The sequence below is a fragment of the Silene latifolia genome, chromosome 5, assembly GCF_048544455.1.
Source record: "Silene latifolia isolate original U9 population chromosome 5, ASM4854445v1, whole genome shotgun sequence".
Classification (NCBI taxonomy): Eukaryota; Viridiplantae; Streptophyta; class Magnoliopsida; order Caryophyllales; family Caryophyllaceae; genus Silene; species Silene latifolia.
In genome coordinates this window covers 9,228,780-9,256,069 of record NC_133530.1, presented here as the reverse complement: position 1 = coordinate 9,256,069, position 27,290 = coordinate 9,228,780, and the positions used below count along the sequence as shown (strand labels likewise).

The 27,290-nt window shown below is 38.1% G+C and overlaps 3 protein-coding genes and 1 non-coding gene across 4 annotated transcripts; 1 reads left to right on the top strand and 3 right to left on the bottom strand.

The window, feature by feature from the left end:
* Positions 1-6,188: 6,188 nt before the first annotated feature.
* LOC141654783 (uncharacterized) lies at positions 6,189-8,507 on the bottom strand. The gene is made up of 2 exons (XM_074461899.1): positions 7,354-8,507; positions 6,189-7,044 (listed from the first exon to the last, which is right to left on the bottom strand). Exons 1-2 carry the CDS (start codon positions 8,505-8,507, stop codon positions 6,189-6,191), a joined length of 2,010 nt encoding a protein of 669 aa, XP_074318000.1.
* A 1,246-nt stretch (positions 8,508-9,753) lies between these two features.
* On the top strand, positions 9,754-9,860 carry LOC141658149 (small nucleolar RNA R71). Its single transcript, XR_012549051.1, has one exon. It is a non-coding gene; the product is annotated as a small nucleolar RNA R71 (small nucleolar RNA).
* A 2,746-nt stretch (positions 9,861-12,606) lies between these two features.
* On the bottom strand, positions 12,607-14,511 carry LOC141656654 (receptor-like protein EIX2). The gene is made up of 2 exons (XM_074463626.1): positions 12,925-14,511; positions 12,607-12,822 (listed from the first exon to the last, which is right to left on the bottom strand). The coding sequence occupies exon 1, from the start codon at positions 14,419-14,421 to the stop codon at positions 12,934-12,936; it is 1,488 nt and encodes a 495-aa protein (XP_074319727.1). The 5' UTR covers positions 14,422-14,511; the 3' UTR covers positions 12,607-12,822; positions 12,925-12,933.
* An 8-nt stretch (positions 14,512-14,519) lies between these two features.
* On the bottom strand, positions 14,520-15,771 carry LOC141654782 (receptor-like protein EIX1). Its single transcript, XM_074461898.1, has 3 exons — positions 14,865-15,771; positions 14,601-14,750; positions 14,520-14,530 (listed from the first exon to the last, which is right to left on the bottom strand). Exons 1-3 carry the CDS (start codon positions 15,769-15,771, stop codon positions 14,520-14,522), a joined length of 1,068 nt encoding a protein of 355 aa, XP_074317999.1.
* Between the last annotated feature and the right edge of the window lie 11,519 nt (positions 15,772-27,290).

Here is a 27,290-nt window from a genome sequence, read left to right as displayed (position 1 = left end):
CATCCCTTGAGTGCTATTCGTGTGCTCCCCGATGAACTTTGTGCCGAGTTTCGTAAGTTAAGTTTGCAACTTGTGGAGAGTGGTTTTGATTATCTTGGTGCTATGGTTGCCGAGCCCGTTCTTCACCGTGAGATTCTAGATAGCCTTGTGGACGATGCTACCTTTAAAAGTTTCCAAGCCAAGCTTCTTGAAGGGAAAGCAAAGGATTGTGAGATTGATGCTAGAGGTTACCTCCGTTACCGAGGACGCATGTATGTGCCCGATGCCGTTGACTTGAGGAAGAGAGTTCTAGATGAAGCTCATCTATCCCCTTATTCGATTCACCCCGGAGGAGACAAGATGTATAAGGATTTGAAGCTTCAGTTTTGGTGGCCTAACATGAAGAATGACATTGTGTCATATGTTGGAAGATGTCTTACTTGTCAACAAGTGAAGATTGAGCATAAGAGACCCGGTGGTTTGCTACAACCGTTGGATGTTCCTTTATGGAAGTGGGAGTCCATTTCCATGGATTTTGTGATGGCTTTGCCTAAGACCGTTGGTGGAAAGGATGCAGTATGGGTTGTTGTGGATAGGTTGACCAAGTGTGCTAGGTTCATTCCTATCAAAGAGACTTGGAGTTTAGACCGTCTTGCTAGTGCTTATGTTGAAGAGATCGTTCGTTACCATGGTGTTCCTAAGGAGATCGTTTCGGATCGTGACCCGAGGTTTTGTTCAAGATTTTGGAAAGCTTTGCAAGATGCTATGGGTAGTAAGTTGTTGATGAGTACCGCTTTTCATGCCGCTACCGATGGACAATCCGAGAGGACAATTCAAACTCTAGAAGACTTGTTGCGTGCTTGTGCCCTTGATTTTCATTCTAGTTGGGAGAAGAGCTTACCTTTGGTGGAATTTTCTTACAACAATAGTTATCATGCTTCTATCAAGATGGCCCCTTATGAAGCCCTTTATGGAAGGAAATGCCGTAGTCCAATTTGTTGGGACCAAGCAAGTGATGTTCGTGACCTAGGACCCGACAAGTTAGCCGAGACAATTGATCAAGTGAAGCTCATCCGTGAAAGAATGAAAGCCGCCCAAGATCGTCAAAAATCCTATGCCGATGTTCGCCGTCGACCCTTGGAATTTGAAGTTGGAGATAGAGTGTTCTTGAAGGTGTCCCCGATGAAGGGAGTAAAGAGATTTGGAGTCAAAGGGAAGTTGAGTCCGAAGTACATTGGACCGTATGATGTGATAAAAAGGATTGGTGCCGTGGCTTATAAGTTGGATTTGCCCCCGAGTTTGGGTAAAGTCCATGATGTCTTTCATGTTTCTCAACTTAGGAAATACATTAGCGACCCTAGTCATGTGTTGCAAAATGAGATTCCCGAGCTTGAGCCTAGTCTTTCTTTCGAGGAGAGACCGATTCGTATCTTGGATAAGAAGGAGAAGAAGCTAAGGAGCAAAGTGGTGCCCTTGGTGAAGGTTTTGTGGAAGTGTGGTGATGTAGAAGAAGAGACTTGGGAGAGGAGGCTTCCATGCGTGCCAAGTACCCTAGTTTGTTTTCTTAAGGTAATACCTTTTCGTTTCAAGTTTCGAGGGCGAAACTTTTTAAAAGGTGGGATGATTGTAACACCCCGCGCTTTCCTTATATTTTTAAATAAACTTTTAAGCGATTTTTATTAAATAATTATTATTTAAAGCTTATTTTCATAAAATATAGCCGTAGCCGTGTAACGGTAATAATAGTGTAGATTTTAATAATATTATTCTCCGACTCGAGTTATAGTAGACTTGGGACGAAAATTCTAGTGGATACCGACTCATTTGAGTTATTGGGCTTAACTTGACTCATGGGCCTTTTTCCCCTCTTTTCTCTACACAAAACCTCAACTAAACCCTCACAACTTCATCTCCCTCACTTGTAATTTCTGAAATTTCCCAACAACCACCCCACCATTGTTGAACCTTCCCTTACTAACCCTAAAACCACCATATCTCACTCAATTCTTCACCAATCTCGTTCCTTTTCGCGCCATACTCTTCCTTTTCTCATTTCCTTTCTTTCTAAGTAAGAAAGTTGTCATCTTTCTCTCTATTTCGAAATTATCATCTTTCAAGGATGTGAATTCTTGACTTAATATCTTTATTTTTGTGTTTAGGGGAGAACTTGGACAACCCGGAGGAGGATAGCTACATCATTGACGAGTCTTTAGAAGATTGAAGTGCAAAAAGGTAACGGTGATGGGTTACTCGACTTTTATGTTAAAATTGTGTGGTTTTATATAGTTATAATCTCATATGAATGTTAAAAGTTGTATCTTTCATGATTGGTGCTAATTTGGTTGTTGAATATCTTGCTTGTTTGCAATTCTCACATGTTTGGATGAAAATCTCATGCTACATCTCTTGAATACGAAATTACCCATTCACATGCTCAAATATGTTGTTTTTCCGAGTTAGAATCATGCTAGGATACGTAAACAATTGATGGGAAACAATTTTTGTTGGTTTCAAATGGTTTGGAAGTGTTTTGCATGAAATCCGCGTGTTTGTAGTCGGTAGGGTGGCCGTGGCGGTCTAGTGACCGGTGGGAGTTTCTGTAAGTTTTGGACAATTTTTAGTAAGCTGTAGTCCCACCGGGTGTGATCGTGCACGGTCTCTCCATCGACATTTACCGGGAGTACACCGAGGATTTTAGGTGATTTTGAGTTTTGGTTGTATTCAGTAGGGTGGCAATGTGAGGGTGACCTTTGGGAGTACATTGAAGGTTTTATGTGTTTTTGGAAATTTGGTCGTATTCGGTACGGGGACTGCAGCTGGGTGACCTACTGGGAGTGCATGAAGGTTTTATGAGAGTTTTGAAATTTGTCGTAGTCCCAGTAGGGTGACGGCGGCGGTCTGCCCATCGACCAATACTGGGAGTGCACTTGTAAGTTTTATTAAATTTCGATTTTGGCTTGTTGTCCCAGCCGGTGGTGGCGGCCAGTACACCACCTACCGGGAGCCCCCTGTTTGCTCCTTTTCACTTGTGACTTCTAATAATGATTGGTTTATGCTTGTATCTTTTCCCCTATCAATGATTGGTTACCTTGAGACTTATTCATGTTATGATATTGCAAAATCATGGACATCCCCTTTTGACCCATGTGTGACGATTTACATTGCATGACGACTTGACAATACCTTATTAACCTTTTCGGACCTTTGGATACGAGTGCGTACCATGTTTCCGGATTAGGATACCCTTCCGCCTTTCTTCGGACCTTTGGATACGAGTGCGTGCCATGTTTCCGATTAGAGGTTACTCGACCTTTGGATACGAGTGCGTGCCATGTTTCGAGTCTTGGATACGATTTGGTATCGTTTGTCGAATCGGGTGTCGTCCATCCCGAGAGTCCGGATCCAGGTTTAGACTAGGACCGTATTATGATCGTCGTCCTACCAAGAGGTTGGAGTCTAGGTTGTCCGTCTTGTCCGTCTGTCCTTTGTATTTGTCTTACATTGGAGTCGAGTTGGTGTGTGACAGTTGGACCTAATAATTCTTCTCTCGTTTGTGCTTTACCATTCCTATTTTCTTGTGCCCACTAATCATGATGTTCTTATTACCGTAAGTATTTATTCTCATGCTTGTTTATTTAATTAAATTCCTAATTACTTGTATTTTGACATTTTGTGGTGGGAGAACCCCGAGTTACTCCCCACCGATCGTGGCTTTCATATTTATTATGAATGACGGGTTTGTGATGAAGCTTAAGTGGGGAAGACCGTGTGAGCTAGCGAGTTCTTACCTCGGACCTTATTTAGTTATCATTTAATAGACTCACCTACTTTTCGAATCTATGTTAATTCGTGGGATATCTTTTCCCCAATAAATAGACTTGTTTTGTAAACTTAAATTTAACTAACTAAACTTATTTATCGTGTTGGTGATACTCCGCGTTGGACTTCAATAGAAGCCTTAAAAGTTTTTAAAATCACGTGTTTCCGCCACGTTTTGCTAGTTCTTTTGGTTACCTCAACGAGGGGTGTCACAGAACCGGCAGCCGGTAAAACACACGTCCCTCTTTTCTATTTTTTCGAATTTCCTTCTTGGATTTTTGACCTCGCTACCGGTGGACCAACCGGCTGCCGGTCCACCGGTAAAACACTCCTTTAACTTGAGATTTCCATATACCAGGTGTGTCCTGCCGGTGAGCCGGCTGCCGGCCTGCCGGCAGAACACTACTCCCCTCAAATATCAACTTCCCAGCACTCAAGGCATGAGTGCTCTGCCGGTGAGCTGGCTGCCGGCCTACAAAGCACTCCTCTTCACCAGTTTTTCATGTTTTCAGCTTTGCCAGGTGTGTCCTGCCGATGAGCCGGCTGCCGGCCTACCGGCAGAACACAACATTTCGTCAATTTTCAACAATTTCAAATTGGCCTCGCTACCGGTAGGGGCACCGGCTGCCGGCCTACCGGCAGGGCACTACAAACAGCACTTTTTCACTTGTTTTCTTCCAACTTGCCCAATTTTCTTTAACTCGGGATTCGAGCTTTTTCATTGACCCCGAGATCCTTGTTTTCCACAACTACGCCGACGCATCATGTCGGGATTTCGGGTCAACGAAAATAATGCTTGTTTTCTTCAAAAGTGACCTCCGTCACCAATCCAAATAGACAAAGTACGGTTCTAAATCTCTCACTACTAAACTAAAATGCAAGTTATATACAAAGATGCATGGGTTGCCTCCCATGTAGTGCCCTTGTTTTATGTCGTAGGCTCGACCAAGTAAACAAGGCAACAATTTTCATGGTGAGGACGAAAAAGCTTAATTGACTAGAAAGGTTTCAAGGATCTTCATTTCCTTTTGGACGGGATTGCCAACATGATAGTGCTTTAATCTTTGACCGTTTACTTTAAAAGTTCGGTCTCCTTGGCTTATTTCAACCGCCCCATGAGGGAAAGATCGGACAACGGTGAAGGGTCCGGTCCACTTCGACCTCAACTTTCCGGAAAAGAACTTCAAGCGGGTATCATATAGAAGAACCAATTCACCCTCCTTGAACTCTTTTCTAATTATGCACTTGTCGTGAAATCTTTTCGTCCTTTCTTTGTACAACTTAGCATTCTCGTAGGCTTCTAGCCTAAATTCCTCCAATTCATTCAAATCAAGAAGTCTTTTCTCACCGGCCGTCTTCAAGTCATAGTTGAGATGCTTGATGGCCCAATATGCCTTGTGTTCAAGTTCCACTGGCAAATGACAAGCCTTGCCATACACCAATCGGAATGGTGAGGTACCGATCGGTGTTTTGAAGGCCGTCCGGTAAGCCTACAAAGCATCATCAATCTTCAAGGACCAATCCTTTCTTGACTTGTTCACGGTTCTTTTGAGTATAGTCTTCAACTCTCGGTTGGAAATCTCGGCTTGCCCATTAGCTTGAGGATGGTAGGCAAGACTCTTCCTTTGTTGCACACCATACTTTTTCAACAAAGCTTCTAATGCTCTCTCTCCGAAATGCGTACCACGATCGCTAATGAGGACTCTCGGGACCCCAAACCTTGGAAAAATGATCTTTTGAAGTAGCTTTATCACTTCCTTAGCATCACAAGTCTTGGTCGGGATCGCCTCAACCCATTTGCTTACATAGTCGACCGCCACAAGTATGTACTCATTTCCGAACGATGATGGGAAGGGACCTTGATAATCTATCCCCCAGACATAAAAAAGCTCAACCTCAAGCATGAAATTCATTGGCATTTCATGTTTCCTTGTGATATTTCCACTCCTTTGACATTTATCACATCCTTTAACATAAAAGGCAACGTCACGGAATAGAGAGGGCCAAAAGAAACCGCATTGAAGTACTTTAGCGGCCGTTTTCTTGGAACTTGCATGGCCACCACAAGGTAAGTCATGGCAATGGCTCATTATGGAGGTAGCTTCCTCTCTTGGAACACACCTTATTATTATCCCATCGGCACAAGACTTATACAAACATGGGTCATCCCAATAATAGTGTTTCACATCATGAAAGAACTTCTTCTTTTTGTGATAGTCATAATCATGAGGGATTATCCCGGAGACCAAATAATTGACAATATCCGCATACCACGGTGCTTCACCCAAGCTTAGGGACAACAAGTGGTCATCGGGCAAATAATCATTGATAGGGAGCCCATTGTCAACATTGAGGTTGATTAGCCGGGATAAATGGTCGGCCACCACATTTTAAACTCCTTTCTTATCTCTAATTTCCATGTCAAACTCTTGGAGAAGTAATATCCACCTAATAAACCGAGGCTTGGACTCCTTCTTGATGAGCAAGTGTCTCAAAGCAACAGGATCGGTGAACACTATAACCTTAGCTCCCACCAAATAGGTCCGGAACTTCTCCATTGCAAAAACCACGGCCAAGAGCTTCTTTTCCGTTGTTGAGTAATTTGTTTGAGCATCATCAAGAGTTTTGCTTGCATAATGAATTGCATGCACCTTTCCATTCTTCCTTTGGCCTAAAACCGCGCCCAAGGCATGATCGCTCGCATCACACATTAACTCAAACGGCAAGCTCCAATCCGGAGGTTGTATGATTGGAGCATTTGTCAAAGCTTCCTTCAACCTATTAAAAGCATCAAGACATTGGTTAGAGAACACGAAAGGAGTATCTTTGGCTAACAACTCGGTCAAAGGTCTCGCAATCTTGGAGAAGTCCTTGATGAAGCGGCGATAAAAGCCCGCATGTCCAAGGAAACTTCTCACCCCCTTGACATTGGTGGGAGGTGGGAGACTAGCTATGACCTCGATCTTAGCCTTATCAAATTCTATTCCACGATTAGACACTATGTGTCCTAACACAACACCTTCTTGTACCATAAAATGGCACTTTTCCCAATTAAGTACAAGGTGAGACTCTTGACACTTACTCAAAACTTTCTCCAAATTCATTAAACAACTTTCAAAACTTTTCCCAACAACCGAGAATTCATCCATGAAAACTTCCATTTCTTGTTCAATGAAATCGGAGAAAATTGACATCATAGCTCTTTGAAAGGTAGATGGAGCATTACATAGCCCAAATGGCATCCTCCTATATGCATAGGTGCCAAATGGACAAGTAAAGGTGGTCTTTTCTTGGTCACTTGGATGGATAGGGATTTGGAAAAATCCCGAATAGCCATCCAAGAAGCAAAAATAGTTGTGTTGAGCTAATCTTTCTAGCATTTTATCCATGAACGGCAAGGGAAAGTGATCCTTCCGGGTGGATTTGTTCAACTTCCTATAGTCCACACACATTCTCCACCCGGTTACCGTCCTTGTAGGAATCAATTCATTCTTGTCATTTCGCACTACCGTCATGCCCCCCTTTTTAGGAACTACATGAACCGGGCTTACCCACCTACTATCCGAAATAGGATAGATAATGCCGGCATCAAGTAGCTTGAGGACCTCTTTCCTCACAACCTCTTTCATTATGGGGTTAAGCCTTCTTTGTGGCTCAATGGAGGATGCATCCTCATTTTCAAGTAGAATTTTATGAGTACACAAAGAGGGACTAATCCCCTTGAGGTCACCAATCGTGTACCCAAGGACACCCTTAAACCTTTTAAGCAAAGAAATTAGTTTTGGGGTTTGGGTGTCATCAAGTGCACTATTGATGATGACGGGAAAAGTGGAATTATCACCTAGAAATTCATATTTCAAAGAAGAGGGAAGAGGTTTAAGTTCAACCGTAGGAGGAGGCGTGGAACTCTCCTCCTTCTTACCAACTTCCAACAATTCAAACTTGGGAGCTTGTTCATGAATTGGAGCCGAATACAACATCCATATATATGCAAGAGTCTCAACATCTTTGTCATCGACCTCATACCCACTAACAAGACAAGTTTCCAAAGGATCCATAGAGGAAACTTTTGGGTCATGCTCCTCCATGGGATTCTCAAGAATGTCTACAATGCAACAAGTGTCACCTAGAGATGGAGCTTCCATGGACTTGTGGAGTTCAAATTCCACTCTATCTTCACCCACTTGCAAAGATAGCTTGCCACTCTTTACATCGATCATAGCTCCACCCGTGGCAAGACAAGGTCGCCCCAAAATAATAGGCACATTGTAATCCCCGGGCATATCCATAACAAAGAAATCACATGGTATGACAAGCTTCCCAACAACCAAGGGTACATCTTCAATCACACCAAGGGGAAATTTAACCGACCGATCGGCTAGTTGAAGTGAAACTCTAGTTGGTTTCAAGTCTCCCAAATCAAGCCTCTTGAATATTGAAAGTGGCATGAGGCTCACACTAGCCCCCAAGTCACACAATGCTCTTTTAATAGCCACCCCTTGGATAGAACAAGGAATAGAGAAGCTACCTGGATCTTCTAGCTTGTTTGGAAGCTTGTTGGTGTGAGTAAGAATAGCACTACATTCCTTGGAGAGGTTGATGGTTTGCACCTCTCCATTCTTCTTCTTCAAGGTGACAAGTTCCTTAAGAAACTTGCCATAAGATGGGATTTCGGTAATCATATCAAGAAAAGGAATAGTGACATTCATTCCCTTCAAGATCTCAACAAACTTCTCATATTTCTTTTCAATTCTAGGCCTTGCAAGCCTTTGTGGAAAGGGTACCGGTGCTACATACTCCCTTGGTGGTGGAGTACATTCTTTGGCCTTAGTTGCAATAGGCTCATCTTACTTTGGAGGATCAACCATCTCCACCTCCTTAGACTTCTCCACCCTAATCTCATCTTCTTCCACAACTTCAACCGGGTGCTCTTTCACTACTTCATTAGTCACCCTCTTCCTCTTTCACTTAGGAGATTTCTCAATCTCCTCCAATTGCTTTCCACTGCTAAAAAATACAGCATTCATCTCCCTTGGGTTAACCGTATTACCCGGAAACTTCCCCGGATTTTGAGCCAATTGCCCCAATTGTTGAGATATTTGTGCTACATGAGTTTCCGTAGCCTTTTGGGATGCCCGAATTTCATCATTAACCCGGTTTTGTGAGGCAATGTGGTTATCAAGCTTTGAGTCGGATTTTTGATTTGCAATAACCAATTGTTCAAAGGCTTGTTCCCAAGATGGTTTTTGAGGGGTTTGGAAGTTTTGGTTTTGTGGTTGGAAGTTTTGGTTTTGTTGTTGATTGAAGTTTTGTCCCTTGAAACCCCCAAATGGTTGTTGGTGTTGGGTGATAAATTGTTTCCCTTGGAAACCGGGTGGAATTTGTCTTTGGAATTGAGAGTTTTGATTGAACCTTTGTTGTTGTTGAGGTTGGGAAGTGGTTGGATTTTGAATGTTTTGTGAAGCATAAGATAAGAAAGGGTGAGTTCTTTTTCCATTGACAAATTGGTTGTTGTTACTATTGTTGAACCCTTGCCTTGCACTTGTGGATTCCCAAATTCCATTTGCTTGCTCATAGCATTCCTCTTACAGGGGTGAAATCAAAGGACACCCAATGGGAGTATGCCCTTGTTCTCCACACAACTCACAAGACAAGACTTGTCTCATATCGGAGCTAGGTGGTTTTGAATTTAGCAAAGCAACTTGTTGGGTGAGTTCATCTAGCATACCCTTAACCTCCACATTCAAAACCGAATTAGAATCCTTGCTCTTCCCCTTTCTCATTTGCCTATCACTTCCCCATTCCATAGTTCTTGAGGCCATCTCCTCAATTAGTTCTTTTGCCGCTTTATGCCCCAAAATGTCTAAGGCACCTTTTCCCGATTCTGCATCCAATGAAAGCCTAAGGTCTTGAGTCAACCCTTTGTAAAAATTGTTCACTAGCTCGGCCTTGGAGATGCCATGGTGAGGGCATAACCGTTGGAGCTTCTTATACCGTTCCCATGCCTCATATAAGGTCTCATCCTCTTCTTGAGTAAAGCTTTGTAGTTCACTCTTGACTTTGGCCGTTCTTGAGGGTGGGAAATATTTGTTTAAAAATGCCGAGGCCAACTCATCCCATGTTTTGAAGGAATCCGGGTCACAATTCTTCAACCAATCCTTGGCCGAACCCCTAAGAGAACGGGGGAACAACCTAAGGTGAACCGCGTCATCGGAGACCCCATTTGACTTGTACATATCACAATTTTCAAGGAAATCATTTAGATGATCATTTGGGTTCTCCAAGGGACCTCCTCCAAATTGGTTGTCTTGAACAAGGTTGAGTAAAGCATTTTTAATCTCAAAGTTATTGGCTTAAATTCTTGGCCTTTGGATGCTCGGATTGACTATGTGCTTAGGAGCCATAGTCTCTCTTATCGGAACCGGATCACCCATTGTGTTTGGTTCTTCTTCTAAAACCCCAAAAGGATTTTCAAACACTTCGGTAGCTTCTTGGTGATTAACTTCTTCAATAGGTGGTGTATCAAGTAAACCCCTTCTTCTTAATGAATTAAGTCTTCTTGCCGTGGCTTCAATTTCGCGGTCAAGTTGACATATTGGTTGACCTCGTCTTCGTCGCCTACTCATGCAAAAGACCTAAGCACTTGAAAGAAAGGATTAGTAACAAAAGACTTAGTCTAAACTAGAACAAAAACGATTAATATCAAGCCGTACTCCCCGGCAACGGCGCCAAAAACTTGATGGTCTCAAGTTAAACCTCGCAAGTGCACGATTTTATCGTTGTACACTTTAAAGGGTCGATCCCACAAGGCGTAGGTGGAGTACTAATCGTTCTAATTCACAAGCTTAGCTAAGTCAATAAATAACAAAGATGGTGGTAACAAACTAGCACTAAACTAACAAATTTAAAGACTATAAACTAGACAAGATAAGAACAAGCTAAAAGATAAGGGAAAGATCAAATAAAGAGAAGGACTAGAACTCGGTTCTCCCACTAATATAAGTAATTCCACATACTAATCGTCTCGGCTAATCAAAAGGGGTAGAAAAGTAAGGGGGAGATGGCTCTAATTTGCCTAGAACCTCCCTTCCGGGTTCGCAAAAGGACACTAGCAACTCCAACTAACCCCCCTCCCGTGTTCGAAAGTTGGTATCCCTAACTCAAAACCCGACAACCCCAAGAACATGCATTTTCCCAAAGAGGTCAAGTAAATGGTCAAGGTCATTAAGTACTCATCGTATTCCGGGTCATCCCACTCCTCTTTCCGGAGGTCGATTTCAAATGCTAGTCTAGAGGCACCCTCCCTCGGTTCTCCCTTCCGGTCTCAACCTTAGTCGGTTACAAGGTCAAATTTCGGGTATCCAACTTACAACCTAACCAACTTCCGTTGGTGGTCAAGGGTCACAAGTTGACACTACCCAAAACCCAAACCTTAAACATGCAAAATCCTCTAAACTACCCTCACCAATTTTCCCCACAAATTAGCCTTAATGATAATTAGTTAGTGAAATTACCCTTATCGGGTCAAACCGAGTCCTAGAAGGAGACTACTCACTAATCATGTTTCTAAAGGCTAAATAAACAACAAAGATGGAATCTTTAAACATAAACATGGGTGGAAGATGAATTCTACTTCTAAACATTCAACAATTCAACAATAATTAAGAGGAAGGATGGTTTAATCTAATAACAAGGATGAACAAACTAAAAGACACACTCTTTAACACAATCAACTCAAAGATTAAGTCTTTGAGGACAACTAGTAAGGGTGAACAAAGGAAAGAGAAATAATGAAAAGATGAACAATGAAAAGATTAACAATGGTGAAAACAACAACAATTAAACAACAAAGATGCAAATTTATCAAAAACAATCAAACAAACTTGAAGGAAGAACAAATGTAAACAAATGAAAATAGGGAGAGAAATAATACCAATCAAATAGTAAGAAAGGAATTAGGATAGAAAATTAAAGAAGGGGGAACCTTCAATTCTTCTTACAACCCAACTCCAATTACTAATTAATTGAAGAACTAGTATAATTAAGGAATGATTAACAAAATGATTAACAAGGTTTGAAACTTGGAAAGGGAAATATTCTTAGATCTAGGGTTCTGTGTACAAAGGGTTTAAGGAGGGGGGTATTTATAGGCTTGTATAAGATTAAGAAGAAAAGAGGAGAAAAGAGAGAAAAAGCCCAAATCCGTCGTTGTTGCGTTCTGCCGGTGGACCGGCTGCCGGCGCTCCTACCGGCAGAACCGTGCAAGTTAAATAAAACATCTGGCAAATGTGTTCTGCCGGTGGACCGGCTGCCGGCCTGCCGGCAGAACACTACCTTCAGGTCTTTTTCTTCTTCCTTGAGATGTGCTTTACAGGTTGACCGGCTGCCGGCGCTTCTCCCGGCAGCGAGGTCAAGCTTCTTTTTCCTCTAAAACTTGAATTAATTCTTTCTGCTGTGTTTTACCGGTGGGCCGGCTGTCGGCCTGCCGGCAGAACACAACACTCAGTGATTTCTTCAACTTCTGGCTTGGCTGGGGGGGGGGGGGTGCTCTGCCGGTGGGCCGGCTGCCGGCCTGCCGGCAGAACACTGCCTTCAGCATTTCTTCACCTCTTCTTCATGTAAAGGCAATGGGATGCCTTTCTTGCCCCAATTCTTCTATACTCGGATCGGTTCCTGCAAAAGAATACACAAAATAACAAGTACGGGGATTGGGCACAAAATGCAAGGAAAAGCACCCGAAACCGACTCGATACGAGACGATATGCATAAAAGAAAGAGGGGAATTAGAAGTAAATTAATCGTATATCAATTACAGAGGCGAATTAGTATTGGAAGACCTGATATACTACTCGGTGAACACAATGCCGTATAAACGCTGATACAAATGATATTGAGATTTTATTGCAACTCCAAATTTAACTCAACTAAAATCAAAAACATGAACTTGATGTCACCATTTGACGACTACCAATCGATCATAACAGGAGATCCTAATATATTCCTTGAAAGCAATATCGGCAGCCCCTGAAAAAAAAAATTAGCAAACTGCAGAATCAATTTTGACACAAAAATAAATTACATATATACAAAAGCAGTTCATTAGAATATAAATTTAGAAAGACTTACGAGATGATCTCAAGTTCTCCTGCAAACTCTGGCTATATTCACAACCACCATCACATAAATCCGGTCTTTAATGTTGTCATAGAACCGGAAGAAGGCATGTCTCCAAGATGTTTTGACAACTAAAGTACCACAAACTCCCCAAAATCCAAAGATAAAACCAAGCACAACACTTATGTACAGCCCTAGCTTAAAGTTATCGCTACGCTGCTCTTTGTCTATATTTTTCGGAGTTATTGCCCCTTCATCTTCATGACATTTAGGTAGTGGTGCTCCACAAAGTCCAAGGTTTCCCGCGTATGATGAAGTGTCGAAACTTTGTAGTTGAGTGCCATCAGGAATCATTCCAGACAAGTTATTATACGACAAGTCCAATACTTCTAGAGTACTTATTTTAGCCAAACTAGTTGGGATTTCACCGGAAAGTTCATTATGTGATAAATCAAGAGATTCCAGAGAAGTCAACTGACCTATCCTCGACGGGATAACTCCGCTCAATTGATTTCTTGACAAATTTATGGATACTAAACCAATAAGGCTTGAAATTTCGTCAGGCATATGTCCTTCCAGTAGATTGCTAGATAAATCTATGGCTTTTACGAGTCCAACTGAATCATGTCCTCCTCCAAAATTTTGTTCTTTTCTTTTCCACATTATCGATGGGTTATCAGTGAGATCATACGGAATGGAATATTCTAAATATGTTAAATCAAGGGAGGCATATTGTAAGACATTAGTTGTGTTAACCATGCCTTGGAGATTGTATATGCATCTTGGGATGGTTCCACTAATGCGGTTGTTGGAAAGATCTAATATTTGAAGTCGAGTGAGATGACACACGCTTAAAGGTAAGGCTCCAGAAAAGTTATTATATTGGAGGGTCATGATGCTAAGATTTTTAAGATAATTTCCAACGGCATAGGGTATGTACCCAGACAGTGAATTATAGGCAAGATCTAGACTAATCAAAGATCTCCAATTCAGTAGGGACATAGGGAGTTCACCCGAAAGATTATTGTTGCTCAACTGCAGCAAACTGAGCTTATTTAGTGAACCGATAGAGTTAGGCAGATTTCCCCAAATCTTGTTGTTTTTGAGGCGTAAGATTGATAAATTATCAAAGTAACCCCAACAATCAGGGAGTTTCTCTGAAAATGAGTTATTTGAAAGATCGAGAACGATTAGAGGCATTTTGGCTTGCGGGCACAAAAAAGAAACAAGACCTTGAGAAAAGTGGTTGTTGTTGAGATGTAACACGTTCACAAAATTCAAAAACGGTGGTATTGTGCCGACGAAATTGTTTGAGCTCAAGTCTACTATTACCGTGGAATCAAATGTGATTGATGCATTTGGAAGTAGCCCATACATCATGTTTTGAGACATTATTAAGTTCTCTAATTTGGGTGATAACGAGTTGAAAAAAGAATTAGGGATCATGCTTGAAATACCAGTGTTAGATATATCAATATATGTCAAGTTTTTTTGAGTTATAAGCCACATTGGAAAATCTGGGCCAACCTTACATGAGCTCAAATGGAGTTCTTGTAATTGAAATGGAGGAATCCAATTGGCACTAATGTTAACCACCACTTCTATGTTTAAATCCAAGCTTAAAAAACGTAAATTGGAAAGATTTGAGAAATGTACACTCGTTAAAACTCCCTTAAAAGAATTCCAACCAAGATCCAACGCTTCAAGCTTAGGAAGTCCCCAAAGTGCTTCACTAATAGTGCCGTTAAGCTGATTCCCAAAAACGTATAATACCCTCAAGTATGAAAGGTTGCCAATGTTGTCAGTAATGGAGCCCCACAATTGATTACCATTTAAATCTAAAAACATTAGTGATTGGTGTGAACATGCAGATAAAAATTGGATAATCTCTGAGAAGTTGTACTTAAGACCGGTATTCCTTAAACCTAGAGTTTGCAAACTACATAAGTTACCAAGGAAATTCCAAGTATTGTTGGACAGTTGGAAAGTACTTCCAAACAGTTGAGAGTTATCAGAGAGGTCAAGGTAAACAAGGCTGCTCTCAAGTCCGTTCAAATTCGACAACCACTCAAATATTGATGTATCGTTGAAGTTATTTTCTACAAGGCTAATAGTACTAATGGTTGTGGAAGAATTAATATATGAAAGAGATGAAGGCAACTTCAGGGATAAGTTACAGTTATCAAATCGAAGGGCACGTAAGTGAGGGAGGTTGTTAACAATAGATAACCAATTGTTTGTAGTTAAACTCAAATCAATACCACCCAAATCCAACTCCCTCAGCAACCTTAGTTGTGATAGCCACTGCAAGCTTTCAACCTTCATATCATAATCGTAATCATGATATGCACAATGAAGATTAAAAGATAATAATTTAGAGAGATTTCCAATCTCATTAGGAACGACTCCAGTAAACCCAACATGGGAAAGGTCAAGGTGCTCTAAGTTAGTAAGTGAGCCTATAAACTTGGGTAGATGTCCTCCAAAATAATTTCGACTGAGGTTTAAGTATTTTAAATGTTTCAACTCAAGTAGAGATATACCGATTGTACCTTCTAGGCAGACATCCTGATTAACAGAGTAGTATGATACCAGTGTAGGAAGATCGACGGCGATCACGTGGCCAGAGAGATTGTGACACTGAATACCGCTCCACAGGCAGCAATCTGGAGTGACACTCCAAGAATCAAGGAGTCCACAACGGTCGACACGAATACCATGTTTGAACTCAAGCAGTGCATCTCTCTCGCTCTCCACGCATTGTATACTAGCATGACAACCAAAATAGGTCAAGCAAACACACAATAGAAGAAGAAAAAGAGATTGATCATATGATTTGGAGGTAAATTGAGGACTCATTTTATCTTTAATGTTGTGGATGAAACTATAAATGTGCGTCGAACAAATTGTGTGAGTGGTTTAGTTAATAGCTTGTTGGCGTATGTTTATATAGAGGTCTCTACTCATTTTTTTCACGACTTGTAATTTTTTTTTTTTTTTTGTTTTTTTTGGTCTAAACCATCCGGTAATCCGAACCACATTTGGCCGACTAATCCGGATTTCGGGGCGTGTCCAAGAATTACGGTATTACGACTTGTAATTTTGTGAAATAGCTAAAGGTCATTTTCATTTGGACTTAATTAATTTTCAGTTTTATTCAGGTCGGTTCAATTTTTACACACATTCAGTCCACAAGAAAAAAGGACTAAAACTCGCTCCATTCCCAATGGTTGTAATGCTTTTTAAGTCGTGCAACGACTTGATGATGTGAAGTAGTATTGTCTTCATCTACTGGAATGTAAGTTGGGCATGACTTTTCAAGAAGAATCACTAATTTCTGCACTAACTAACAAAACAAAGGCTACTGATGAGTAATTAACCTAGCCTGTAATGGTTTGACAATGTCAAAGTGATTACATTAATTTTGTGGTTCATGTTTTTATGTTTACTTTTAGTATTGGTACCCAATTTGCTCGTACCATTCATAATTAATTGTATTCTTCTTGTTCTTATAATAGTGATTCTTCATCCTACTAGATTAGGTTCCACTTAAAAGATCATATCTAAATTAAAGAAGATAATAACAAAATATTCCATATATAAATTTTGATTACTTTTATAATTTGAAAGAGGTTTTTATCAATTAAATATGACGCCCTTTGAACTAAAACCAAATTGGTCTGTCCAAATTTTAAGATAGACTTTCGTGTAATATTAGAATTTCTAAATGTTACAGACTACTTCATTTATATAATACCAAGAATATCATATATGTAAAAAGTTAATAAATTAAAAAAGAGATAATGTCTAAGAGCATAAACAAAAGAGAGAAATAGTCAAATTCTGAGATAGATTCGACTTAAAATTGTGTATGCCTACTATATGCTGTAACATGCATACAAAAATTATATATTACAATTGATCAATCAAACGAAGAATATTCCTATTAATTGGTTTTACACATCTTCGAATGATCAGAAACAATAGAAATCGAAATATATGACGGAGTATCATAAAAGCTAAACAAAAGCTAGCAATTCAGCAACAAGAAAATTACACATTGTACGACCTTAACTACTTAATAGAGACTCTTAAATTAATTTGTTTTTCTACTACGGGCCATGCATTGAAATACACGACCGTCAAACCTTGAACTTCTTTTAGATTTAGGTCGTGTTCTTTCTGTCTTATTTTCAGCTCACTAAAATTTAGTTTAGCTCTATTCAGCTTAGTTTAATTCAGTAAATTCAGTTTAGTTCAGCTCCGTTCATTTCAGTTCAGTTCATTCAGTTCAAATTCAGCTCAGCTTCATTCAGTTCAGTTCAGCTATAGAAAGTCAGAAAGAGTTCACTTCAGCTATTATAAGTTTAGTTGAGAAAAGTTAAGCTCTTATAAGTTCAGTTTATGCTTAATTTATACCCATTTTCTATAAGTTAAGCTATTCTAAGTTCAGTTCAGCTCCTATAAGTTCAGTTCAGAAAAGCTCCTACAAATTTAATTCAGTTTCTATATGTTCAGTTCAACCCCTTAGAGTATTGTTACATCACAATCATATGATATTACAAATTGGCCGGGCATCGCCGGACATTAAATCTAGTATCTATCTATCTATCTATCTATATTAATAAAGGAAGCTTTTTTCGAGCGATTATAGAGAGTCCAACTTCGGTGAAATACTTAACATGATAAATACTATAATATACGGTGTCGTGTACTCCTTATAGATAAATTTTGTCAAAACAATGTAGTAGGACCCAACTTCTTAACGTGATCAAATTTTGCTATTAGTATTTTATTTGGATTTGTGTACCTAATTGTCCATAAAAGAAAATTCATATCATGTGTCTGAACTATGTATCATATTCGTTCCCAAATATATTGTTTTTGCTATTTCTATTGGTGTATGGGATTTTGTATTCATGGTAATTATTTAAAATCCGTAAAGCTTTCATGTAGAGTGAGCCTTTGTAGAATTAATTGAGCAGTATAGAGGATCTGAATGCCAAAATACAGTGACAGAAGACGGTAAAGTGAGGATGGACATCCTTCGCTATCATTATTAAAGAGGTAGAGTAATGTGAGATCCTTAACATACTTACATACTCGAGGAAATATCAAACATGACAAGATACAGGACCATAGTTCTAAATTTGGACTTTTAATTTTCGAAGCAGCTAATGAGCCTTTGTGTGCAATCTAATACTCCGTATTATTTGAAGTAGAATTATTATTGGTGGCGATTTTGACGATTCTACAAAATAGAATGGGTTTTGGTACGGGTTGAGTGATTTCGATAATGCTAATGTGTAGACAAGCACGAGACATGATTTCGATGAGTTATGTAATTACTCAAACGTCCTACATTTAAGACATGGTAGATTTAACCGATCCCTCCAAGTTTTTGTGTATAAGATAACAATTAGTTAAAATTGAAGTTAATGAGTAAAAGTTGTGAGATATCAATTTAAATAGTGACCCATAAATATTACGAGTAATATATAAGTCGAATTAGAAAATAGATACTTTTGCAATAATGTGGTCTGTAATGCTTGGTTATTTAAACTTTTTAGTTTCATTTCTTAAAGTCAAAACCTCGAGTTTTTATGAACACTCGCAATACTTTTTTGAAGATACATTTATTGTTTTTTTGAGAGAAAAGAACAATTCATTAATAAAACGTCATACGGTACTTATAAAGAATAATTATAATCGAAAATAAATCTAATGGCAACCAAAGAAAAATAATTTTCTTATAAACTAGGGATCTCAAAACAGCATCTGACAATTCGGCTCGTCCTATTATCGCTATCTTCACGTAGCTTTTGAGGGCATCCTTCGTTTGATTTATGAGATAAAATTTACCACTGACCGATTCCAAAGATCGTTGACAAATTACTTTTACCCTTTAAAAGAACACACTGCAAACCACGAATTTTTTTCTTAAATAGGGTTCAAACCGAAAATAATTACAAAAATGGAGTTTATTTCAAAGTATTTACAAGAAATGAGTCCACGTCATTAATCTTTATTTTTTTTTTACATAAATTGAACTTGTCGCTGCCTCACACAGCGAGTAGTCATTAGTTTGCCATTTAAATAATTCCCTCAACACTCTAGCTTCGACGTCTCCGTTCTCCTTGCTCCGACCACCAAACAGCAAACTACCACCACCATTATCTTCTTCTTACTTTGCTCAACCTATAAAAATATTTTTTTTGGGTTATTAGCTTTTTAGTAAGGACAGAAAATGGCCCGCAATATGGCCGCTCACAAACTTGCTTTTACGATTTCGGTGTACATACGTTCAACGAAACTACCACCAGTCCACCACAACTCTCTTCTTCCTCTTCTTCAATTGCAGCGTGAGTAATTTACTTATTCATTGATTCATGGTTCACATACTTTAAATTAAGGGGCAAGTGTCGAAACCTCTGTATATGATATCTGAAATACTCATCGTCAATCAAACATTGAACCGAGAAGCAAAATCTATGTACTGAAGTTTATGAAGGTTGACTGTAATTGTACAAGCATTCGTTATGATCGATTGTTGAGTAGACTAGGATGCTTCTTAGAAAACCAATCTTCAAGATTTGATCCCAATAGATTAGGTGAAAATGAAAATTGGCTGCTAATTAGAAAACCCGAAATCGTAAAAGCAAGTTTGTGAGCGGTGATATTGCGGGCCATTTTCTGTCCTAACTACGAGGCTAATAACTCAAAAAATTATTTGTATATGATGAGCAAAGTAAAAAGAAGATAATAGTGGCGGTAGTTCATTGATTGGTGGTCGAGAACGGAAACGCCGAAGTGAGAGTGTCGACGGACTTTTTAAATAGCAAACTGATGACTACTCGCTGTATGAGGCAGCGAGAAGTTTAATTTTATGAAAAAAAAAAAAAGATTAATGACGTGGACCCATTTCTTGTAAATACTTTGAAATGAACCCCATTTTTGTAATTATTTTCGGTTTGAACCCCATTTAAGAAAAAAATTCGCAAACCACACTTTAACATTTTTTTTTATCAAATGTTCTCATATGTTAGTTGTTAAATATAGGTTAATCTAGAAAAATCTAGGCATAGCTATATAGATTAATATCTTTGTATCAATGCTTCATAATCCTAGAATTATCTAGAGGTTAAAAGAAGAAATAAGAGGTGAAATGCACCGACATGCAAAGGCCTATAAATAGGCTCATGTCTTCCCAATTTGTATCATGTAAGAAAAATAAACATACATCATCAAACAAGATAAATAATAAAGCATTTTATACAACCATCTCTCCCACTCTGAATACCTTGCTCACATTTAACATTTAACAAATAATCAACATATAAAAAACTAACAGTGGCATCAGAGCCATTCTAACCAAGTACTCCGAAAACAATAAACACTAGCAAATTAAAATTAGTCCCAAATAAATTTACACATTTAAAACATGTCCAACACAATACAAGTAAATTGGGTACCTACATTTAAAGGTGAGAAATATGACCTTTGGTGTACCCAAATGAAATCAATATTCATCTCATAAGGACTATGGGACTTAGTCCAAAGTGGGTATGAAAAACCCAAAAATACAGTCGAGGAAGCATCTTGGGACGCCACCAAGAAAAATTTATATATCGAAAATCAAAAGAGGGATCACTATGCCCTTTCTTTGATTTATCGAGGACTCGACGAGACAATACTCCCACGAGTCATTTCCGCTGCATCATCAAAGGAGGCTTGGACGATCCTGGAAAATACATACAAGGGCTCTGGCAAGGTAATTACTATTAAACTCCAAACTTTATGGAGAGATTTTGAAAATTTACTAATGTCGGAAGACGAGAATATAGAAGCATTCTTTAATCGTACCACTAACATTGTTAATCAAATTCGTTCATACGGTGATACGATTGAAGATACAAAAATTAACTCCAAATATATTAAGAAGTCTTCCGAAAAAATTTGAACACATAGTGGCCGCCATAAAAGAGTCAAAAGATTTAAAAGAACTTACAATAACTGAATTAATGAGCTCACTACAAGCTCATGAAGAAAGAATGAAAAGATTTTCTGACGAGCCACTAGAACAAGCATTTCAGGCCAAATTAAAATTTAATGGCCAAAACAATAACAAAAACTATCAAAACAAAAGAAATTCAAATAATCACATTAGGGGGAGAGGTGTTTATAACAATCAAAGGAACCAACCATATAACCAAACAGAGTTTTATTGTCAACTATGCAAGAAAAACAATCAAAAAACGGAAAATTGTTGGTACAAATGTAAGAGGTGTATAAGACACACCCACTTTGAAAAAGATTGTTGGTTCCGGAAAGAAGATGAGGCAAATTTCATTGAAGAAAATGAATATGGTGGACAAATGTTTTAGGGGGCGTTTGTTTCGTGCACGGGTATGGGGTTGGAATCGGGAATCATACCCGGGTGGTATGGGTTTGGAACTTGATTCCTCATACCTTGTGTTTGGTTCATTTTTGAGTGGTATGGGTTTGAACATCAATTAAGGTTAAAATGCGTAAATTAAAGTATTATACATAATAATTTTCAATATTATAAAATCATGAAAATGATTAGTTAACCAAAAAAGTATATAAAAAATTGGATTTACAATATGCTATAATTTGTTTTTTCATATTTTTGATCAATTTAGTTTGATACTCGTGGGTATCAATCTCATACCCACCCCCCTCCTTGAGTATGAGAAATCCATACCTCATGGGTTTGAAGTATGAGTATGAAACCCTTGTATTTGCCAAACAAACACTTGGAATGGGTTTGGCTCATTCCAAACCCATACCTCATACCTTTTTTTGGGTGAACCAAACACCCCCTTACTCTTGCTTAAATGTGGAGGAAAAATCTACCGATATTTGGTATATTGACAGCGGTTGTTCCAACCACATGACTGGCAATAAAAATGCATTCGTCAGTCTAAATGAAAGTATAAAATCTCAAATTACTCTTGGCGACGGGCGAATCCAAGAAGTTGCGGGTAAAGGAATTGTAGCCGTTAAAACTCCAAACGGCTTCACTAAATTCATTCATGAAGTCTTATATGTCCCGGGCCTAGCACAAAATTTACTAAGTGTTGGACAACTGATACGAAGAGGATATATGGTGAAATTTGACTACAACAAATGCCTTATTTACGACAAGAAAAATGGCCAATTAATAGCTTCCGTACACATGGCCGCAAACAAAACTTTTCCATTAAAAATGCCCTTAAACACACAAAAATCAATTACACAAAAACAAACACCTCAAATATCAAACATTTCAAACTGCCCAAAACCAAAAACTTTAAACCCATCTTCAAAAAATCAGAAATTACGAAGTCCACAATATCAAGAAAAACAACCTCCATCTCCGCAAAATGACTTTGATTGTGGCCAAGCCATAATGGTACTCACAGCTCGGGAATCGTCAAGTTTTCAAGAAGCAGTTAAAGTTAAAAAAAAAAGGGAACTTGTGGACAAGTCAAAATACAAAGAAGTCATGGGCTGGAAGAACAAGAACAAGGATAATACGAAGCACTTCATCCAAAAATACGAGTCTCAACTCAGACATGACCATTGTGATTATAAGAGACGCTGTTTTTCACAGCAAGTCGAAGCACATCAAGATAAAACTTCATTTTACAATTGTTGGAAGACCAAGAGACCGAGTATAATTAAGTAAGACGGGGAAGCAGTCACCCAACATACTCACAGAAACAATTCCAGCCAATAGGAATTGTCGAGTTCAACGAGCTACTCAAAGGCCAAGATTTTTCAAGATTAAGGGGGAGTGTTAAATACGGGTTAATCTAGAAAAATCTAGGCATAGCTATATAGATTAATATCTTTGTATCAATGCTTCATAATCCTAGAATTATCTAGAGTTTAAAAGAAGAAATAAGAGGTGAAATGCACCGACATGCAAAGGCCTATAAATAGGCTCATGTCTTCCCAATTTGTATCATGTAAGAAAAATACACATACATCATCAAACAAGATAAATAATAAAGCATTTTATACAACCATCTCTCCCACTCTAAATACCTTGCTCACATTTAACATTTAATAAATAATCAACATATAAAAAACTAACATTAGTGGCCCTTGGCGACACACATACACGTTGATGTTGACTGTGGTTTTGTGAGTTTGTGTGTGATATGTGAGATTGTTCGGCTAAGTCTTTTAGTAATGACATAAAAATTAGATTAGGAAGATATGTTATAGCAACAAAATAGGTCCTCCAAGATTCTTAGGACGAGTGGACGACCATGGCATTTTATAAGAGAAATTACAGACGACATGTAAGTATTTTTATTCTCACTAATTCAATATTAAGGTACTCTTATGAAAGGAATTTAAATGAAACTATTCCAGTACGTCGTATATATATTATTATGTGCGTAATCGATAAATCGGCGCATAGCAATAATAACTGAATGACTTGTGCAAAACGTGTGACATAACTCAAAACACTACTCCTTTCACCTTACACAAATACTACGTAGGTATGTAAGACGGTCTCACATAAGTTTACTGTAAAATCGTAAAATAGATTTCTCTTATAACTACGCTTACCTGCTAATATCGTTATGTACTTATGTTTAGGTCCGATTTACATTATCTTTCTATAAAATTAAACCGTCTTAGACAAATCCAATTGTGACCTAAAAGAAAAATAATAATGAATAGCACATTCAGACAGTATCTGTGTAATTGAGTTTCATACAACTACTACTACATAGAGATTATAATATAGAAGTTGAAATATAATAATCAATATACAAAAGAATGTTATAAGACTGTTTTATTTTAGAATTTGAGTTATATAAGAACTCTCACATTAGGATTACTATAAAGTTTAGTATTTTTACACGGCTCCCTGCCTGATCTTCCTTACAGTCTGCGTTCTTATTATGTGAGTGGGTCAATCATTTGATTTTAGTAAATATTTTAAAGGATGACAAATAGAAATTATATTCCCCTATTTTAATAAATTATATATATTTAATTTAAATATAATTAACATGTATTTCGCAAATAATGTGTAGAAATGATTAAAAAGAAGGGATTATGAGATAATGATGATAATGAGATGGTATTAAATTTTTGTGTTTCTACATCAATCGAATATAGAGACGCAGTTGACACTAAGGGTGACATCAACCGGTTACTTATAGAACTTCTTAGTTACATACATCTAAGTTACATTGTTGTTTTTATAACAAAAGAGGGATACCCTGTAGAAGTAAAAAAGAAAAAAAAAAAAAAAAAGAACCCAGTGGTGTTAGTCTAGTGGTAGCTGGGTTAAACCTTAAAGCTTGCAGAAATGCAGGAGTTGAGAGGTCCCAGGTTCGACTACCAGCTGGGGCGATGATCACTTGGCCACTGCAGCCCCCGAAGGGGGTGGCTTACATGGTCCATGTGGTGGTGCGGGAATGCATGGGCCCGGGGGGGACTCAACCCCCTCGTCATCAAAAAAAAAAAAAAAAAAAAAAAAAGAAAAAGAAAAAAAAGGATGCAATGTAGAAAATGTGTTAGGATGCGTGCGTAGGTTAATTAACACGCGGTCTAATTTTGATTGTGTCTTTTCAAAAAGAGATTTGTTTGTAATGATTTTCTATAGTGCAACGGTATTTATATAACATAATATTAAAAATGGTATGTGCATTAAATATACTAGATTTAGTTTAATGTTAAGATAAATATCTCTATCTTAAAGGATATTAATTGAAAGATTAAAGTAGTGGCCAACAAAATCATCAATAGAATATAATAATTAAGAAATTATAATTTATAATATAGCATAGATAAAATTTAAAAGATAAGAAGTATTCAGTTCATTTCTACTCAACGTCACTCCGTTCAGTTCAGCTCAACTTTACTCCAGCTCCATTCAGTTTAGCCCAACTCCATTCAGATCAGTTCAGTGCAATTTAACTCCATTCAGTTCAGTTCAGCACAACTCTTTTCAAATTAACTATTACTTCAACTCCATTCAGTTCATTTCAGTTCAACTCGGCTCCATTCAGTTCAGTTCAACCTCTCTCAGCCGAAAAGAACAAGACCTAAAATAGAAGTTCCTAACATAATATAATCTCTCTTTAATTAACCACATTCTCGAAATATCGTTGGCGAGTAAGATTTAAGGATCTGTCGATCGACCTAATCCCATATGCCTTGCTATCATTAGTCCTATACATGATAGACCATTAACAGTAGGTCCGTGCATCGCACGGGCATTAAATCTAGTATATATAAAGCATAAACTTTTCAAGCGATATTAGAGAGTCCAACTTTTTTAGAAATCCTAACAAGAGTAGATTTCGAAAAAAGTTAAATAGATAAAATTGTCCTAATAAAAGTAGATTTCTTAGTATTTAAAACAAATTTTATTAAAATTATCCTAATATAAGTAGATCAAATATATTTTAATAAAATTATCCTAATATAAGTAGATTAACTAGTGACTTGTGTGAACAATTTGAGAGGTTTCCCAGGTTGTCAGTAATGGAGCCCCATACTTGGTTTCCCATTAAATCTAGAGACACTAGTGACTTGTGTGAACAATTTGACAAGGATTGAATTATGTCTGAAAAGTCGTAGTTGAGACTGGTGTAATATAAATCTAGGAGTTGTAAACTACATAAGCTACGGAGGAAATTCATAGCATGCCCAGTCTGTTGGAAATTACTTCCAAACAGTTGTTGATTATTAGCAGAGACGTCAAGTTTAACAAGGTTGGTTGCGACTCCACCTAAGTGGGACAACCACTCAAATATGGATGTATCATTCAAGTTATTTCCAGAAAGGCTAACAATATCAAGGGTTGTCGAAGAATTAATATACGAAAGAGAGGAAGACAACTTTAGAGATAGATTGCAATTATTCAAGCGAAGGATACGTAAGAAAGGTAGATTGTTAATGATAGAGAGCCAACTGCTTGTAGCTACACTTAAATCAATACCACTCAAGTCCACCACCCTTAGCAACCTTAGTTGCGAAAGCCAACGCAAGCTTTCCACCCTCATATTACTGGAAGAAAAGTCACAATTAAGTTCAAGAGATATTAATCTAGAAAGATTTCCAATCTCATGAGGAACGATACCTAATCGACCCAATATTAGAGAGGTTAAGGTGCTCTAATTTAGAAAGTGAGCCTATAAACTTGGGTATATTTCCTCGAAAACGATTATAACTAAAGTCTAAGTGATTATAACCAAGTAAAGATACACCAAGTGTACCTTCTAAACAAGACTCGTCATTGTGATTATTATAGTAATTTTCGGGTGTTGGAAGACGGAGGGCAATGACTTGACCAGAGTGATTGTGACACTGAATACCGCGCCGCCACTGACAACAATACCGATTAACTCCCCAAGAATCAAGGAGTCCACAACGGTCGACACTAATGCCACGTTTGAACTCAAGCAAAGCTTCTCTCTCACTCTCCACACATTCTATTCCCATATTATTACTATTATCAATGTCTGATCTAGCATGACAACGAAAGAAGGTCAGATAAACACAAAAGAGTAGAAAAACAAGGAAAAGTAAGTGACTCATTTTATCGTTAATGTAATGGGTTAATGTATGTTGGATGCAGGTTTGCATTTGTATATATAGAGGGTGTGTATATTTCTACGGTCTGATTGTTCGCCGCCACGAAATTTTACGGGTAGATTGTTTGTAGATCGTCAAATGGTGCATGAATGCATATTCCAAGCTGCAGCAAACCTAACCTTAATTAGAGTAGCATGATTAATTTTATCACTTGTCTTGATAAGACATAAGTAGCTATTAATGTGGACATTAGTGCAGAAAAAATTTAATTCCACGAAATAAAAGTCATGCTATTTCCACGAAATTACAAAGCCAATTTTCCACAAAATTAAAACAGCGTGAAAATTGGAGCAAGTTTTAATTTATATTCCACGGAATTACATGCCAACTAGTTTTATATCCGTGCAAAAAATGCACGGGTCGTAATAACAGGCGTTATCATTAGATATATGAGTATATAATTGAATATGATTAAGTGTTCAATACCGTGACAATATAAATAGTCCATATTTGGAGAGTCGAATATTTGATAAATATTAGATTTGAATATCAGATAATATACAACCGTATTTTATTATAATTACATTAAAGGTATTTGACATGTTAGACCCGTTAAATGTATGTAAATTGCAACATTTTATGTAAATTGTGACATTTTAACTTATGTTTACCATAAGTAATTAAAATAGAAATATGAGATAGGAATAGGAATTGGGTTGAGGAGAGAGGGTAATTAAATAGAATAGGGAACATGGGGGGACCCACATGTAAAAACTCAACAACCAATGAGAAGTATTTAAAAAATT